Here is an 18,213-nt window from a genome sequence, read left to right as displayed (position 1 = left end):
GGCTCTAGCAAGACCTGGAACTTTGCCCCTAATTAACCCTTCTTACCCAGAGCCAGCCTCTGCGGGGCTGGGTGGAAGAGGACCCTGACCCAGATCCCCCAGCCCCCAGGAGCCAAGGCTGTGCCGTCTCCCCTGACACTTTGGGGTCCCCCTGCAGGTCTCACTTATGGACCAGTCAGTAAGAGAAGGCCAAGACGTCATCATGAGCATCCGTGTGCAGGGGGAGCCCAAGCCTGTGGTCTCCTGGTGAGTAGCAGCTGCTCACACCACCCCCCAGCTCCCCGGCCCCCGGCTTGGCCCTGCCAGGCTGGCTGTGGGTGGAAGGAGTGGACCCTGTGTGGACTTCCCTGTGAGCTGCCTCAGGAAGCCTCATCCCAGGGATAGCAGTGCCACTCCCCAACACCCTTGCCCCTCACCCTGCTGTTCCAGGCTTATTCAGGACTTCTCCTTCCGGGGAGGGGTTTGGGCAATAAATGGTCTCATGTCTGTCCACATGACGGTCCTGGAGAAGGCTGCCCACCCGCCCCTCCCCATCAGTTGACAGCAGGGTGACTTCCGAGGCCTGCTCGATGCCCAGCTCTGTGCCCAGCTCTGCGCTAGGCCCAGTCTTAACAATTTGTTTCTGAGCTGCCAGAAGCCCGGAGTTAAATGTGGGTCTCGGCCACGGTGCCTTGCTCAGCCAGGTGCCTGGAACATCGATCACTCAGCTTGCTTGTTTTTTATTGGTTCAGGTTCTGGTTTTTATTTTTAATTGATTATCTGGTCCCTGCTGTGATTTTTTTTTTAACATTGTAAATTCTTTCATATCCCTTTTGGGAAGTAGGAAAGCTATCTCTCCATTATGAATAAACAAAAATGAGACATGAGGAAGTTTAAGAACTATGAAGAGCTAAATAGCATGTCTCTATTCTGAGCGTGGTGGGTTCTGCAAAGACAGAGATCCAGGGGGCAGAGGTGGCCTGGAAGTTCCTGGAGGGGGTGGGATGGCAGAGTCAGGGTGAAGACCTAGCTCTGGCACCCGAGGCCAGTGGGGCTGATGTGGGGCCTGGGCGAGCTGCAGAGGGGAAGAGAGGCCCACGTGGCTCCGCAGCCCTACCTCCCTGCGCCCGCAGGTCAAGCCCAGGGCCAGGACTGAGTTCTCACCCCTCTGACAGGCTGAGAAACCGCCAGCCCGTGCGCCCGGACCAGCGGCGCTTCGCAGAGGAGGCGGAGGGCGGGCTGTGCCGGCTGCGGATCCTGGCTGCTGAGCGCGGTGATGCCGGCTTCTACACGTGCAAGGCGGTCAACGAGTATGGCGCTCGGCAGTGCGAGGCCCGCCTGGAGGTCCGAGGTGAGTACCTCCCACACTCCGTGAGCCTCCACCTCACCCCGGCCCTGGCTCCCCCTCTGACAGCTCTCACACAGCCTCAGTTACAGGACACCACCACTGAAAGGGCCTTAGGGGTTCTCTGGTCCAGCTGCTTATATTGCAGTTGAGTAAGCCGCGGCCCAGAGAGAGGAAGCGACTTGCCTGGGGTGCACAGCAGATTGCTCCGTGCTCAGCTTACTACACAGTGCTGCCTCCCCCATGCTCCATCACGCAGCCCCAGCAGCAGCCAGAGACCCGGCGCCCACCACCAGCCATCCTCTCTGCACACTGTTCTGAGCCTTTGTCACCTGTTCTGCCCAGGCCCCTCCCTCACTCCCACACCGCCCCTCCTCTTGCCCTGTTGCCCACCCTGCCCATCCCATTGCTGTGCAGAAGCTTTTGTGGTTGGGGTAGCAGTGGGTGAGTGGTGGCTGGACCCGTTCGGAGGGGCCCTTGGGGTGACTTGGACATGGAGCAGCGCAGGGACCCCAGGGGGCCAGGATAAGCACAGCTGTGAGATATGGACAGGGCTGGGCCCCCGGAGTTGGGGGCACAAGGGCAGGGGCCCTGTCTGGCAGCAGGGATGACCAGCCCTATCTAGGCTGTCCTCCGAGGGCTGGTGGGTTTTTCTCCCCGAGGGCTGGCCATTGCCTTGTCTTCCACGTCAGCCTTCCCCATGATGGCTCAGGGCCAGGGACCTCTTCTAGCTCCTCCTTCAGCCCTCTGCCCTCCCTGCCTCCCACAAGGCTCAGTCCTTTCATGCCCGGTGGAGGCCAGCTCTGAGAACTTCCCAAGATACCCCTAAGGTACCTGAGGGGGCCCGGACCCTAAGAGGTCTTAGTGTCTCTGCAGGGTCCCACCTGCCTCAGTGACCCTCCCCTGTGCCTCCTATCCCTATGGTTGTCCCCTCCCTGGTTCCCAGATTCTTCAGCCCCCATCTCTGGCCTGCTCCTTCTCCAGGCTCTGGCTCTGCCTCTGCCTCGCTTCTCTGTGTTAACCCGTGTCTTGGTGCTTCTCTCTCTTTGGCATTCCTCCCAACATCCCCCAGGCTGTGGGGTGCTCCTCATGCCTGTGAATGCCTCTGCCCTGGGGGCCCAGGGTCTCTGCCTGCCCAGGATCCCCGGGGACCCAGCCTCTGGCCAGCCGCTGGCCCTCTTGGCCCAGAGCTGGTCTTGGGGGACTGGGGGGAGCTGAGAGGCAGCCCTCCATCCAGAAGGGCCCTAGCCAGGTCCGTGTGCCTGTGCGTGCGTATGTGCGTGTGTGTGCGCGTGTGCGTGTGCTGCACTAACCTGCCGCTTGCTGACTGAGGTTTTTGTCTGTACACAGGCGAGTGAGCTCAGGGGGCACCTGCGCTCCCCCCGCTACCCTCCGAGCCGCGCCCCTGTCTCAGGCACCTCTCGGACCTCGCTGTGTCTCACTGCCTCCTGCCCACAGACCCAGGCCTGCCGGCCCGGACCCGTCCCAGCCTCCCCTCCCCACCCCACGCAGCACCCTGGGATAGCACATGGGCCCCTGTGGACGCTCCCTACCCAAGTGGACACATGGCTGTGCAGGCCAGGAGGCCGCCACATGGACTGAGTGCTGGGAAGGGGCAGCCATGCGGGGATCAAGCCCCCCAGTCTCTCCCCACAGGGGAGCATCGAGCGAGCGCATGTGCTACCGCTGCTACAGGCCTGTCTGTCTATCTGTTTGTCTGTCTGTGTGTCTGTGACAGTCAGGAAAGGATGCCTCTGAGCTGGGGTGGGTGCGACAGAGCAGGAGAGGACAGGGCATGGCATCCGCAGTATGGGAGGGCCCAGAGGGGCAGAGGCCATTGACAAGGGTCTCATTGGGAGGGGGGCAGGGTACTGATCATTCCTGAAATAGGTTTCCAATGGCACAACACTTTCTATTCCACAAGAGACCAAAAGCCAGAGGCCCAGGGCTGAGCCCTGGCCCTGGCCGGTTTAGGGTCCGTGTGGGGCTCCCTCCTTCACTGTCAGGGCCCGGGATGCTCTGCCTGGGCAGGAGGGAGTTGGCCAGGCTTGGTGCAGGGCCGGGGCTGCTGTCCTGGGTGTGGCGACGTCAGAAACACCTATTTCTTAGTTCAAATAAAGTCCAGTTTGTACCCAGCTGGTGTGCTGTGTTTTTTTTTTTTCCGCCGCCGTCTCCACCACCACGTGGCCCTCTCAGTTTCCCCTCCCCCAGTGCACCCTCGCCTCCCATGAGTCACCCTCCCTGGCCCAGCCTGGGTTGCCATCTTGAAGCCAGGTCTAGGCACTCCTTGCTGTCCTGGCCAGGCGGGTGGGCTTTCCCTGTCTCCAGTGGAACAAAATGCATCTCTCTCTCTGTGTCTGTCTGTCTCTGTGCGTGTGTGTGTCTCCCTCACCCTGTGTGTCTCTGCTCTGTGTGTGGCCCCCGTGGCTGCTTTCCCCCCAGCACACCCTGAAAGCCGGTCCTTGGCCGTGCTGGCCCCCCTGCAGGACGTGGACGTGGGGGCCGGGGAGATGGCGCTGTTTGAGTGCCTGGTGGCGGGTCCCACCGATGTGGAGGTGGACTGGCTGTGCCGCGGCCGCCTGCTGCAGCCTGCGCTGCTCAAATGCAAGATGCATTTCGATGGCCACAAGTGCAAGCTGCTGCTCACCTCTGTGCACGAGGACGACAGTGGTGTCTACACCTGCAAGCTCAGCACGGCCAAAGGTAACTGCCCACTCAGGCCCTAGGGCTGCTGTGGGTGCCTGAGAGATGGAGGGAGGGGACTGAGGGTGCAGAAACCCTCCTGGGAAATGAGGCTCTGTCTCTTGGGGGAGGTGCAAGGGGTGGGAGATAGGACAGCACCCCTGCCTCAGTACAATGAGCACTTAAACTGGTACCTGGCACAAAGAGAGTGCTGCATCAGGGCTAGCTGTTCCCATGAGGGAGCAAATCTGCTGAGGTATAGCAGGCAAACCTTGACTCGGGTTCCAGCTCCTGCCCTGTACACTTCCAAGTCACTTCATCTCTCTGAGCTTTCGACTCTTCATCTGTAGAAAGGAATCACGATAATACCTACTCCGTAGGGGGATTAGTAGGATTAATCAGATAACATATGGAAAGAACAAAGCACAGCGCCTGTCGAAAGGTGGCACCTAATAAATGCCAGCCATTATTGTTGCTGATGACATCTCTGACCTGGTCCTCTCCTCATGTGAAGGGCAGGATGGGAGATAGGACAGCACCCTGCCTCGGTACAGTGAGCACTTAGACTGGTGCCTGGCACAAAGGGAGTGCTGCGTCAGCGCTGGCTGTTCCCATGAGGGAACCTTACCAGGTTGTAGGTGATGGCATCTGAGGTGAAGCTGGTGGGGCTTTGTAAGCAGGAAGAGGCATGGGGTCAGCATAAGGGACTGTGGTCTCCTCTTTGTAGGGTGGTAGAGGGGCATCTGCTCTGGGTCTGGGGCAGGCAGGAGTGTGGGCATGACCCGGGCACAGAGGAGACTTCCAAGGAGGGGCATGGGAGAGGGAATGGGCTTGGCTTCTGGAACCCTCCCAGAGCTGGGCTGTGCTTCCTCCTGAGTGGGCAGGTGCAGTGAGGAGGGGAGAGCCGGGCCAGGCCCTGGGCTGCTATGGAGTTCCCAGCCTGCCATGGTGGCCTACTGGCCACGCTTGTGAACTTCCACCCCCTGAGAAGGTCACCTCTGGTGCTGAGAGCCTTTGCTGGGCCCTGCCCAGCCTCCTGCTTCCTGCCCGGCCTTAGGGCAGGACTGGCAGGAAGGGGTCCCTGGGCCTTCTTGGCCTTCCCTGTCTCTGCACTGTCCCCTGTCCCCCGCCCCCAGATGAGCTGACCTGCAGCGCCCGGCTGACCGTGCGGCCCTCGCTGGCGCCCCTGTTCACACGGCTGCTGGAAGACATGGAGGTGCTGGAGGGCCGAGCCGCCCACTTCGACTGCAAGATCAGTGGCACCCCGCCCCCCTCGGTTACCTGGACTCACTTTGGTATGACCCCCGCCGTGCGGTGCTGGAGGACCCCCAAGGGCCTAGGCCAGGATGGGTGTGCTGATGGCAGGGCCCCTGCTGTGCTCTGCATCCGCACCCCTCCCTCCCCCAGGCCACCCCGTGGAGGAGAGCGAGAACTTGCGGCTGCGGCAGGACGGGGGTCTGCACTCACTGCATATCGCCCATGTGGGCAGTGAGGACGAGGGGCTCTACGAGGTCAGTGCCACCAACACCCATGGCCAGGCCCACTGCTCAGCCCAGCTCTACGTGGAGGAGCCCCGGACAGCAGCCTCAGGCCCCAGGTACCGCCCAGGGCCCCAGGTGCCGCCTGGGCTGCCGCTGAGAGGGCCAGCCCAGCCCCGCGGTGGGAGGCGCGGCCCAGGCCTCTGGGCAGCCCTGTGGTTCTTACAGCTCGAAGCTGGAGAAGATGCCGTCCATCCCCGAGGAACCGGAGCAGGGCGAGCTGGAGCGGCTGTCCATTCCTGACTTCCTGCGGCCACTGCAGGACCTGGAGGTGGGCCTGGCCAAGGAGGCCATGCTGGAGTGCCAGGTGACTGGCCTGCCCTACCCCACCATCAGCTGGTTCCACAATGGCCACCGCATCCAGAGCAGTGACGACCGGCGCATGACACAGTGTACGTGCCCAAGAAGGGACCCTTGGGAGCGTCCCCTCCAGCTCCCTCTTGGCTTGTAGTGCACCACCCCTCTCCCCGGCTTCCCTCAGGGCCTTCCCTCTGTGCCTTGGTCAGGGATGTGGCACCCGGGGGAGGGAGCCCAGAGGGGCCGGGAGGTCAGGGCCTCCTGCTGAGCCCACACGGTACTCATCTGCTGCGTCACCCCTTGGTGGCCCTGTGGGCACTCACTGGACAGGCAGAACACCCTGCTGCTGACCAGCATCGGGCCTGTGAGCACGTTACAGAACCCCTCAGTGCCTCAGTTTCCTCATCAATAGCTGAGTTGTTCTAAGATTAAATCAGTTAATACATACAAAGCACTTAGAGCAGGGCCTGGCAAACAGTCCTGGTCAAGGAATGTTCAATCCTGCTGTTATCCCTGTTGGTGCCACCGCTGTGTGTAACACAGTGCTGCTCCTGGAGACGTTTCAGCGAGAAAGCAGGTGTGGGCAGCATCCGGCATGGAAAAGACGCTTGGGCCAGAGCTGATGATTGATAGCAAATAAAGGAGTGGGGCTTGGTGTCCTCTCGGCCTAGGATACCTTCTCCTGCGGGCGTCTCGGTTCCATCCTTGAAGGAATCTGTCTCTTGTGAGACGGTCTGCCTGCCTCCCCACAATGCCCGCACTGTGACCTGTGATGGTTTCCTCTTACGACTGCAGTGTGACAAAAGGTCACCTTTGTTAAGTGTTTTCTAAGTGCCAGGTCCTGAGTGCGAAAGGCCTATTGTGAACCATCTTACCTTGCCGCAGGCCTGTAATCAGGTATTATTAGCCCTGTTTACAATGGGGAAACTGAGGCTCGCAGAGGTACAGGAACTTGCCTAAAGGCAAGCATGGGCTGTCTGAGTCTGGTGCCCATCTCCTTTTTTTTCTTTTTTTTTTTTGAGACAGAGTTTTACTCTGTTGCCTGGGCTAGAGTGCCGTGGCGTCAGCCTAGCTCACAGCAACCTCAAACTCCTGGGCTCAAGCGATCCTCTGCCGCAGCCTCCCGAGTAGCTGGGACTATAGGCATGCGCCACCACGCCCAGCTAATTTTTTCTATTTTTAGAAGAGACAGGGTCTCCCTCTTGCTCAGGCTGGTCTCCAGCTCCTGAGTTCAAGGGATCTGCCTGCCTCAGCCCCCCAGAGTGCTAGGATTACAGGCATGAGCCACCACGCCTGGCCTGATACCCATCTCCTAACCAGGATGCCCCTGTCACCCATGTCCCATTTTCCCTACCTCACCCACCGCCATGGCTCTGACCCTTGCCCTCAGCCTCCTGTCCCCTCTGGGCTGTCTTTGCTCAGCCACAGGCCTCCCTGTCTCCCCATCTGCGCTGAGGCCCTGGGTGGGTTTCTGTCTCGGCATGTGAGCTGGCGTCTCTGCTCCTATCTGTATCTGGGGTCACTAGCAGTCCTTGGCTTCTCTTCCCTTATAAATAGTGTCAGCAGAGATAAATGAATGGGTGACTGTTCTATGCAGAGATAACCGCTAAGAGAAGGGAGGGGTGTTTTGCGACAGCCCGAATGTGAAGGAGGACAGTGCGGGCCTCCTCTCTGTGTCCTCGCCAGAGACAGCCTCCTTATCATTCAGGGAGCAGGGTAGAAAGCAAGAGCTTTGGAATCAGATGGAACCAAGTTCAAGCCACGGCTTCATCATTTATTAGCTGTGTGACCTTGGTCAAGTCCATTAATGTCTCTGACCTCATTGGTAAAATGGGGATCATTTTGTCGGATTGCTGAAAGGATTGTGTGGGGGGAACCGTGTCAAGTACCTGGCACAGGCCGGGCACAGGCAACTTTTATCATTTTTAATATATTTGGCGCTTACTGCACACGAGCTCCTGGGTCTGTTGGGACAAGCCGATCTGACAAAGTCAGCCCTCCCTTTAAGGAGCTTGCAGGCTGGGTCAGGAGCTGTGGCTCATGCAAGTAAAGGGGAAGAAACACACCCCTCACCGCCAGCAAAGCAGCTGGGCTGGTGCCCAGTGATGCGCAGCGGGGAGGGTTAGAGTCAGAGGGGCCTGGGGCCTGGCAGGGGGGCATTCACAGGGCTGCACTCACAAACTACATCTTGAAGGAGAAGGAAGCCATAGGTGAGGAGGAGAACATTCCAGAAGGGAGGAGTCTTGTAAGCAGAGACCTGGAGCTGGAACTCGCACGGCTTGTTCGGGGCCCTGGTGGTTTGTCAGAGTCAAGACGTGCAGGAGAGCAGCAGACTGGCTGGAAGGGGTTGGGTTGAGGGATTTGGCTGTGCTCGTGCAGGGCTTTCCTGGGGCTCTGCTGGGGACGGGTGGCAGCAATGTGGGGGTGAGAGGAGGAGGAGGGGGGGGCAGGTCTTAGGAACAAAGCCTTGTCAGAGCCTTGACATGGAGACTGTGACCCTGCAGAAGGGTAGAGGTGAGGGGTCGGTCAGCAGGGGTAGGAACCCCAGAGGGTGGCCCAGTGTGGGAGGAGGTGATAAGTTGCTGGGCCTGATGTGGCGCTGGAGGGACAGGTCATAGGGGTCAGGGCTGCAGTTGTCAATCTGGAAGCCCCAGACTGGACCCAGAGTTTGCTACGTGATGGACACACTTGCTGCTGCCTGCCCTTGTGTCCTCCCTGCAGTGAGTGGGGGTGAGAGGCCAGGCCCAGGGGGCATGGGTCCACCCCTCAGAGTATCCTCCTAGCTCAGGCCCAGTGTCACTGACCCTCCCCCACCAGACAGGGATGTACATCGCTTGGTGTTCCCTGCTGTGGGGCCTCAGCACGCCGGTGTCTACAAGAGTGTCATCGCCAACAAGCTTGGCAAAGCTGCCTGCTATGCCCACCTGTACGTCACAGGTGAGACAGGCACCTTCCTGGTCAGCTGTGCCCACAGCCTGGCCTCTGGCACGACCTGGGGGCTGGGGGAGAGGGGGCGTTCATGCCAGCTCCCTTCCCCTCACTCCCCTGCCCCTGTGGCTGAGCCCCTGCCCCCAGCCTGCTGCCCTGAGGCTTGGTGATCCTGCAGAGCTGTCAGGCCCTAAAGGACTCATCCAACCTGTGGCTTTCAGATGTGGTTCCAGGCCCCCCAGATGGCGTCCCGCAGGTGGTAGCTGTGACTGGGAGGATGGTCACGCTCACGTGGAACCCCCCCAGAAGTCTGGACATGGCCATTGGTGGGTCAGGGCCATGCAGGGCTGTGGGTGGGGGCAGGGCATGGACAGGGCAGGCTCGGGCAGCACCAAAGGAGCCAGGCCCCCGAAGCATACAGGCAGGGCAGGAGCGGCTTTGCCCATCTTCTCTCCAGGGTGGTTGAGGTCCTTGCTCTAGGTCAGGAGAGGAGCTGTGGGGCACCACCATGTTCCCCTCCGTTTCTCAGAGGGACTAGGTGCCTGGGTTGTGATCATGGGATTCCTTCTCCTCCCCTTGTCCAGGATCTCATCCCACTCTGTGCCTCAGTTTCCCTACCTCAGGTAGCAAGGAATTGGAGTGCAAGTCCAGCCCCTCCATGCCTGTAACTGATGCCTTGCTGGCTCTAAGCCTGGCCAGGGCAGTGGTTGGACAAGATCATATGGGGGTTGGGGACAGGCAGGAAGCAGCAGGAGAAACTGAGGCACGTCCTCAGAGCAGACTAATGATGAGCTTCAGGGTCCCGAGCCAGCTGGAGGGGGGGTGTGCCGCCCAGGCAACATCAGGTTCTAGCAGCTCTTCCCCTGCCAGACCCGGACTCCCTCACGTACACGGTGCAGCACCAGGTGCTGGGCTCGGACCAGTGGACAGTGCTGGCCACAGGCCTGCGGGAGCCTGGCTGGGTGGCCACAGGGCTGCGGAAGGGGCTCCAGCACACGTTCCGTGTCCTCACCACCACCGTCAAGAGCAGCAGCAAGCCCTCGCCCGCCTCTGAGCCCGTGCAGCTGCTGGAGCGTGGTGAGTGGGGTGCTCCTGTGGGTGGGGTGGGAGCTGCTGGGCTGGGGAACAGGGGCCTGTGGTGGGGGTTCCAGGGCTGGCCTGGACACCATGACTGGCGGGAGCAGCCTGGCTGGGCGGGCCCCGACCCACCAATGTGCTTCCTTCTCTTTCCTGAGAGCAGCAGGGCACAGTGGGCGAAGCTGAGGCTTTGGGGTCAGACATGTTGGGGTCTAACCCCAGCTTTGCTACTTCCTCGCTGTGTTTCCTGGACAGGTTTCTAAACCTCTCTGAGCCTCAGCTCCTCACCTGTAAAAATGGAGCGCGAGTGGCTATTAGGGATATTAAAGCGGGGGCAGGTGCTAAGGACCCAGTACAGAGCCTGCGCTCTCCTCCTCCCAGGCCCGCCCCTGGAGGAGGCCCCTACTGTGCTGGACAAACCGGACATCGTGTATGTGGTAGAGGGACAGCCTGCCAGTGTCACTGTCACCTTCAACCATGTGGAGGCCCAAGTCGTCTGGAGGAGGTGGGCCCCCTGCTCAATCCCCACATGAGGCAGTCCAGTTCTGGCCCAGTCTGGCCATACCTTCCTAGGACAAGATCCTGGGTGACCTCCCTACTGTGTGTCCCTTAGCTGCCGAGGGGCCCTCCTAGAGGCACGGGCAGGTGTGTACGAGCTGAGCCAGCCGGATGACGACCAGTACTGCCTTCGGATCTGCCGGGTGAGCCGCCGGGACATGGGGGCCCTCACCTGCACTGCTCGAAACCGCCATGGCACGCAGACCTGTTCAGTCACACTGGAGCTGGCAGGTGGGTGACAGCTGGCCTTTTTGTCCTCCCTCTGAGGCCCACAGCTCTCTCCTCACACCCCTATGTACACAACCCACCTGCCACTGCTGGGGATCAAATCCCATGTCTTCCCTTGCAAGCCTGTCCCTCTAATGGCTGCAATAATACCAGTACTAGTAATAACAACAATAATGGTACCAATAAGATATTTATTGAGCACCTAGTACGTGCCAAGCTCAGTACTAAGCACTTTACATGTATCACCTCAGTTAATATTTACATCAACCTTATGAGATGGAGTTGGTTTATTATCCGCATTTTACAGATGAGGAAACTGAGGCTCAAAGAATGTGCTAAGTAACTGGCCCAAGTTCACACAACCTAATAAATACAGGATCTGGATTCAAGTCTGGCTGCATGACTCCAAAGCCAGTGAGTGCTCCTAGCTCATGCGTTAGACCCAACAGGAAATACCATCTGAAATACAACAAGTGTAGGAAGACCAAGTTGATTAAAAAAAGAAAAAGCTCAGGAGCGCATCTTATACCACACTCCCAGCTCTGGAGATGCCCTTCTGCACAAGCCTGTTTGCGGAGTCTGCCAACCTTTGCAGCAAGGACCCTTTTTATAATTTGTCCTTTAAAGATTCAGTCTCTCAAACCGTAGCTCACCTTAGGTAGTAACTGTTTTGTTTTCCAGTCTGTTAATTAACTCTAAACATACGTAACTGCCACTCAGAATTTCTGATCAACGTGGGCTAAAGAGTGTCACCTGCTGAGTAGATAAAATTCCAACCAAAAGCAAAGAAAGTGACATTTTAGTTAGCATAGGCAACATTATCATGAGTAAATGGACGTTTTCTGTTGCTTTTTAAAAAATCATTGAAACTGACTTGAAACCTTCCTGTGCTTTGACCTTCATAGACTGGCCCTGCCACCCGCCTGCTGAGTGGGGACCAATTCCTAGAGGGGAAGGGAGGTGTCTTTGAAGTGGAAGAGAAGTGGCAGCAGGGTGTGCGAGGAGGAGATGGCCAGTCCGGCTGTGAGGGTGGTGGATGGGGTGGGCTCCCTGCCCAGCCCCGCCCCACACCCTCCTCAGTCACCACTTCGCTCCTAGACAGTACCGTCTGCGCACCTTAGCCATCCTCCCAGATCGAGGAGGAGCCCTGGGGACCAGAGGCCCTGGCCCTGAGAACCCTGCAGCCCAGCCTAGCTGGGGCAGTGACTGATGGAGACTGCGTTCCAGCCAGCCAAGCTGAAATGGGCCGGGCTTGCACTGAACACCCCCATTCCACTAGGCCCCACCCCACCACTGCCCAGGCAGGACAGGCGGAGCGGTGGCTCACTTTCCTCCACGTCAGCCCCACTGCAGTGTCTTCCCCTCGCCCAGGACGGCCTCCCCTGTGATCTGTGTGCCTGTGAAGGGTGCCCATCTATACCCAGCAACCCTGCTTTTCTCTGCCTGCCTGGATCACTCCCACTCCCCTTAAAGCTCAGACCCTCAAACATGCTTGGGACAGGGGGAAACCTGGAAGTCACAGGCTCCTTTGCAAAGCACATTGCTGTGTGTATTTAATTCCATCGTGAGAATTAGAAGCCATTTACCAGGAAATCATATGACCATGTGACGATATGTGTGGAGAATGAAATCACAGCCACATGTGGAAGAACTAAGCTGAGAGTCAGTTTCTAGATTGTTCGGTTAATATTTGGGATTACTTTTTTGTGCATCTTGTCATCCCCACAGTGGTAGAAGGCACTGTAAACATTTAAATAAGACTCAGAGAGAAAAGCTTCAAATCAGAGGCAGTGCTATCCACGAGTTTAGTTCAGGGTGGCAGATGCAGGTGAAGTGAAGTTAGAGAAGCGTTGGGGTGGCTCTGCGAACAAGGGCAGCCACCCACAGGGGGCAGCATTGAGCCGCTCCTCGCTAGTGGATTCCTGCAGTGAGGGGAGCAGCTCCGAATGGCCAGTCTTGATTTGTCAAGAGAGGCAAGAAAGGCCGGGCGGGGCGCGGTGGCTCACGCCTGTAATCCTAGCACTCTGGGAGGCCGAGGCGGGTGGATTGCTCAAGGTCAGGAGTTCGAGACCAGCCTGAGCGAGACCCCGTCTCTACTAAAAATGGAAAGACATTATATAGACAACTAAAAATCTATATAGAAAAAATTAGCCGGGCATAGTGGCGCATGCCTGTAGTCCCAGCTACTCGGGAGGCTGAGGCAGTAGGATCGCTTAAGCCGAGGAGTCTGAGGTTGCTGTGAGCTAAGCTGACGCCACGGCACTCACTCTAGCCTGGGCAACAAAGTGAGACTCTGTCTCAACAAAAAAAAAAAAAAAAAAAAGAGAGGCAAGAAATCCAGATTTTCTTTGTGTGTGAAAATCTCCTGATTTCAAAGCTGGCGCGTGAACACTGAAGGCCAAGCAAAGCCAGCCTGCACCTCGTGTCAGGTTCCCGGAGAGGATCAGCATGTCACGTGGGTGCAGGCAGGGAACTCTGGTGTGCCGAGGGGCTGAGTTTGGGGCTGGGAGGTGCTGGGAGGGGGGGGATCTGGCATTCTAACTGAGCCAGTTGCTGATGGGGACGTGGAGAGGGACGCCAACATCCTGCTCCCTCCCGTCCCCACTCCGGTCCCTGTGTGTTTCCTTTCAGAGGCCCCTCGGTTTGAGTCCATCATGGAGGATGTGGAGGTGGGGGCTGGGGAAACTGCCCGCTTTGCTGTGGTGGTTGAGGGGAAGCCACTGCCAGACATCATGTGGTATAAGGTACAAGCCTGGGGACGGCCAGGAGTCTAGGGGAGGGGTCCTGGGAGGCCTTAGAGGGGGAGCCTGGGCAGAGGCGTGGTTAGGAGGAGGAAGTGGGCCCCAGGGGCCTGGCTGGCTGGGGGTACAGGGCTGTCAGTGCAGAAGCCGCTGCCCTGAGTAGAGGTGAAACTGAGTCTCTGGCATGGAGGGGCAGCTGGGTCCCCGGTGGAGGTGAGGCCAGGGCTGGGCTGGAGGTGACAGCCAACTCCGCAGGATGAGGTGCTGCTGACCGAGAGCAGCCATGTGAGCTTCGTGTATGAGGAGAACGAGTGCTCCCTGGTGGTGCTGAGCACAGGGGCCCAGGATGGAGGCGTCTACACCTGCACGGCCCGGAACCTGGCGGGCGAGGTCTCCTGCAAAGCAGAGCTGGCTGTGCATTCAGGTGGGCTGCAGTTCAAGGGGAGAAGGGCAGAGTGTCCACCCCTAGAAATCTGATGTGAGCCCCACCCTGCCCAGGAAGCACCTGGCCCTGGACTCCCAACCACCGCACCCTCCAGCCCAGGGCCCCCGCCTCAGGCCCCGACATTCTTGCCCTTCTTCTGTCTCTGGTATCCGCCCGCCTATCCCAGTCTCTGGCCTGCTCCCTTTCTTGCCCTCCCCTCCTAACACCAGGACATCTCTGTCCCAGCTCAGACAGCTATGGAAGTCGAGGGGGTCAGGGAGGACGAGGAGCATCGAGGAAGGAGACTCAGCGACTTCTATGACATCCACCAGGAGATTGGCAGGTGTGTGGATAGGAGGGGAGCCAGTGTTGGGGTTCAAGAAAGACTGCCGGGTCTGAGGGCTAGGAAGGGGTAGAGGGCTGCAGCGATGGCTGAGCCCTGTCTCCCTCCCTGTGTGACCCAGGGGTGCCTTCTCCTACCTGCGGCGTGTGGTGGAGCGGAGTTCCAGCCTGGAGTTTGCGGCCAAGTTCATCCCCAGCCAGGCCAAGCCAAAGGCATCAGCATGGCGGGAGGCCCGGCTGCTGGCCCGGCTCCAGCACGACTGTGTCCTCTACTTCCATGAGGCCTTCGAGAGGCGCCGGGGACTGGTCATTGTCACCGAGCTGTATCCTGGGACAGGCTGAGGGGGTGGGGGAACCCATGCCTAAATGACTGGTTCTTGTAACAGCCAATTTGCAGTGTATTTTACAGTAAGTGGTCCCGTTGACAATGGGGAGGGATGAGTCTGGAGAAGTCTGTGAAAACTGTTTTTTAGCCCACTTTTTAGCTTAAACTTATATAACATTTAATTTGTGCCTGACAGTGTTCTAAGAGTTTTATAAATATTAACCTATTTAATCCTCATATATACCTACCTCATGGAATTTTATTATCCCCGTCTTACAGATGATGAAACAGGCACTGAGAGGTTAAATAACTTGCCTGAGGTCGCAGAGCTGACAAATGGCATAGGCTTTTTAATCACAAAATGCAGTACAGTATATCTGCACATTTGGATTTACCACATTTCAGATGAGCGTCGAGACTTGGCTTTGTATGGGAGGCTGGTTTCCCAAATGACAGATTTTACCTTTTCATGAAGCTAGGGTTCAACAAAGACACATTGAGGGAAGGATGCCTCCCTGGGTGGTCGGCTTGTCACTCCAGGGAGCAGGGCACATCAGCTTCCCAGTCTGCACTGTTGGAATCCAAACCTCAGCAAAATGACAAATTATTCCGTGTCGTGTACCTTCTGGGTCATTCTCAAGAAGTTCCATCCACAGTCGACACAAAAATTCTGCTGTAATTTGATCCCTAGAAATACTTCTTAAGGTAGGGGAGGAAACGTGACCCCCATTTTACTCCTGAGGAAACCTAGGCTCAGGGAGTTTAAGCACATTGCCTGAGACCCCACAGGGAGTGTGCGTTCAAGCAAGGTGGCCCCATCATCTGCAGACCCAGATGACGGAGGAAGGGTGAAGACAGTCTCTGACTGGTATCGGATGTGCTCTAAGAGGAAGGGGAAACCTGTGCTGAGCTGGGACCTGCCCTGGGCTCTGGGGGTGGGCCAGGCTGTCGGTGCCAGGCACTGTTCTCCTTGACCTGGGATGCAGCTGCACAGAGGAGCTGCTGGAGCGAATGGCCAGGAAACCCACCGTGTGTGAGTCTGAGGTGAGGGCAGTGGGTGGCAGGGGGCTCTGAGAACCGACAGTTGGGTCCTGGGCATGCCATCTGTCGCCACAAGAAACTTGGGTAGTAGTGGAGAACATGGTTAGGCAGGCAGCAGAGCCCCCTGCCTGTGACACTTGCACTGGGACTCCACTGTCCTCTCGAAGTCTCAGCAAACCCACCCCAGCCCCCAACTGTTGTTTCCCAGTCTTCCTCACATAAACATCCCCAAACATTTCTCCCAGAAGGGCCCCCTCTTAGAGTCTATTGATCTCACTGCAGTCCTGCCATGTAGAGCTATACAAGTTGTGCACTGCAATACTATGTATTACAATGTAAATGACTCCTTCCTGTGCTTGTGCTGTGCACAACCTGTGCACATAGTAGCCCTGGATCTGGCAACCTGTGTTTCAACCCCCATCGCAAGCCATCTGAAAGCTACTCTGCAGGCATGGCCTGACCTCTTGCCATAACCCTGGAGGTGATCAAACATAGTACCCCACACTACCCCACGGACTCTGGGCCCCCTGTTTCCACAGATCCGGGTCTATGTGCGGCAGATACTAGAGGGAATACACTACCTGCACCAGAGCCATGTGCTGCACCTCGATGTCAAGGTGAGGTGGGGGGTGGAGAGCAGGAAGCCAGGAAATGGGGTGTCCTATCTTCATTCAGCTCCCACACTTTGCCCTGTGTCTTTCAGCCCGAGAACCTGCTGGTGTGGGATGGTGCAGGGGGTGAAGAGCAGGTGCGGATCTGCGACTTTGGGAATGCCCAGGAGCTGACTCCAGGAGAGCCTCAGTACTGCCAATATGGCACACCTGAGTTTGTGGCACCTGAGATTGTCAACCAGAGCCCCGTGTCGGGAGTCACTGACATCTGGTAACACTGGCGTGCTGGGCTGCTGGGGGGGCCAGAGCAGCTGCCCTCAGTGCCATGCTGGCCCTGGCTCACTGGCAGAGAGGAGCTTTATGAAGCCTGGATTCCTCCTCTGATGGGAGGCTGGTGGCATTGCTTGCAGGGTCTCCTGCCCGTGTTACTCCCCACCCCTCATCAGTCAGGGCTGACCGCATCATGAGTGCCCCGGCCCTGTCAGTCCTTGGCCCATGGCTCCCTGGGGGCCTAGGCCTTCCCCTCAGTAGCCACTGTAACTTCGCCAGTAAGGCAGGCCTGATCCTCTTGGTCCCTGGTCCCCTTGGTCCCTGGACTTTTCTGGGCTTCCTGGGCCAGCCCTGCTGTGACTCTTAACTTCTCCAGGCATGTCTGGAACTCTGGGTTCAGGCTTCTCCCTGAAGGAGGCACTCCTATGCCCATTTGTCCACGGCAGTGTTCCTAGGGAGGACATTTCTCACTCAGCTTAATGGTAGCAGAGGAATGCTGCCTTCCAGGGCAAGTTGGGCTGTCCTCTTACCCATCCACTCTCCTTTCCCTGCAGGCCCGTGGGCGTCGTTGCCTTCCTCTGGTAAGGACCCCTGCAGTCTCCTACCCATTTTCTGGCAGGCCTACCCCTAACATTTGCAGGGCTGCAGCCCACCCACTTCTCTTCCACACCCCTGCTCCCTCCTGCTCTGCAAGGGGCCTTGTGTACATGAAGGTAGACACCCTGGTCTGCATGTCCACCGTGCCCCTCTGTAAGAGGTGGGCGCAGAGGATGGAGAGAGGCCAGTGCAGGCTCAGTGCCATTTAGGCACGGAACTACTTGGTCCTAAGCATCCAGAACCTGGACTAGAAGGGGGTAGAGCTCAGGCTAAGGTGGGATGTCCCCTTGGCACAGACTCCTCACCTCATGGAGAGGCCACACTCTTCTCTAAAGCCTCTAAAGAACAGGTCCTCTAAAGCTGCGGTCCCCAACCCCGGGGCTGGAGGCCAGTACCAGTCCATGGCCTGTTAGGAACCAGGCCGCACAGCAGGAGGTGAACTGCGAGGCGAGGCGATGGAGCAAAGCCTCACCTGTATTTACAGCTGCTCCCCATCGCTCGCATCACTGCCTGAGCTCCGCCTCCTGTCAGATCAACGGCAGCATTAGATTCTCATAGGAGCACGAACCCTACTGTAAACTGCGCATGCGAGGGATCTAAGTTGCGCACTCTTTATGAGACTCTAATGCCCCCTGGTCTATGGAAAAATTGTCTTCCATGAAACCGGTCCCTGGTGTCAAAAAGGTTGGGGACCACTGCTCTAAAGCATGGGCAACCAGGCCCCAAGGCAGTACTGCCTCCCTGACCATGCCGGATGGGCAAGAGTCTGCAAGCCTTGGCTTCTAGCCCAGATTCGCCCAGCCTCTGCCATCTCCACACCTGGAGCCTCCACCTGTCCCTGGCCCTGTGCCCGGCCCTGTGCCCCCACTGGCATCCCATTTCATCCCTGTCTCAGCCCCAAGGCCCTGCCTCCCCCTCACGACAACCCTCTCTACCCCTGCAGTCTGACGGGAATCTCCCCGTTTGTTGGGGAAAACGATCGGACAACATTGATGAACATCCGAAACTACAACGTGGCCTTTGAGGAGAACACGTTCCTGAGCCTGAGCAGGGAGGCCCGGGGCTTCCTCATCAAAGTGCTGGTGCAGGACCGGCTGTGAGTACCAGGCCCTGGGAGGCCCCCTACCAGCAGGGTCACCCTCATGCCCCCCACCCATTCCTACCAAGCCTCTGTCCTTAGACATGCAAGTTTCCACTCCTTAAGGGCCCTGTTTTCTCAAACATTTGTTT

The 18,213-nt window shown here is 58.1% G+C and overlaps 1 protein-coding gene across 1 annotated transcript in view; it reads left to right on the top strand.

Moving 5' to 3' along the window:
- The window catches only part of SPEG (striated muscle enriched protein kinase), a 55,584-nt gene that overhangs the window by 25,483 nt on the left and 11,888 nt on the right, over window positions 1-18,213 (top strand). Inside the window, exons 8-27 of the mRNA XM_069466901.1 lie at window positions 158-246; window positions 1,155-1,330; window positions 3,767-4,027; window positions 5,143-5,301; window positions 5,414-5,603; window positions 5,713-5,936; window positions 8,659-8,778; window positions 8,991-9,095; window positions 9,640-9,846; window positions 10,228-10,351; window positions 10,460-10,635; window positions 13,264-13,376; window positions 13,629-13,797; window positions 14,044-14,140; window positions 14,262-14,462; window positions 15,451-15,508; window positions 16,045-16,122; window positions 16,209-16,387; window positions 16,941-16,967; window positions 17,927-18,079. Coding sequence (XP_069323002.1) covers window positions 158-246; window positions 1,155-1,330; window positions 3,767-4,027; window positions 5,143-5,301; window positions 5,414-5,603; window positions 5,713-5,936; window positions 8,659-8,778; window positions 8,991-9,095; window positions 9,640-9,846; window positions 10,228-10,351; window positions 10,460-10,635; window positions 13,264-13,376; window positions 13,629-13,797; window positions 14,044-14,140; window positions 14,262-14,462; window positions 15,451-15,508; window positions 16,045-16,122; window positions 16,209-16,387; window positions 16,941-16,967; window positions 17,927-18,079 — 2,906 coding nt within the window. The remainder of the gene's footprint in view (window positions 1-157; window positions 247-1,154; window positions 1,331-3,766; window positions 4,028-5,142; window positions 5,302-5,413; window positions 5,604-5,712; window positions 5,937-8,658; window positions 8,779-8,990; window positions 9,096-9,639; window positions 9,847-10,227; window positions 10,352-10,459; window positions 10,636-13,263; window positions 13,377-13,628; window positions 13,798-14,043; window positions 14,141-14,261; window positions 14,463-15,450; window positions 15,509-16,044; window positions 16,123-16,208; window positions 16,388-16,940; window positions 16,968-17,926; window positions 18,080-18,213) is intronic.

The sequence above is a fragment of the Eulemur rufifrons genome, chromosome 1 (assembly GCF_041146395.1).
Source record: "Eulemur rufifrons isolate Redbay chromosome 1, OSU_ERuf_1, whole genome shotgun sequence".
Lineage (NCBI taxonomy): Eukaryota > Metazoa > Chordata > Mammalia > Primates > Lemuridae > Eulemur > Eulemur rufifrons.
The sequence above is the reverse complement of the archived record's forward strand: the minus strand, read 5'-3'. Positions and strand labels throughout refer to the sequence as shown.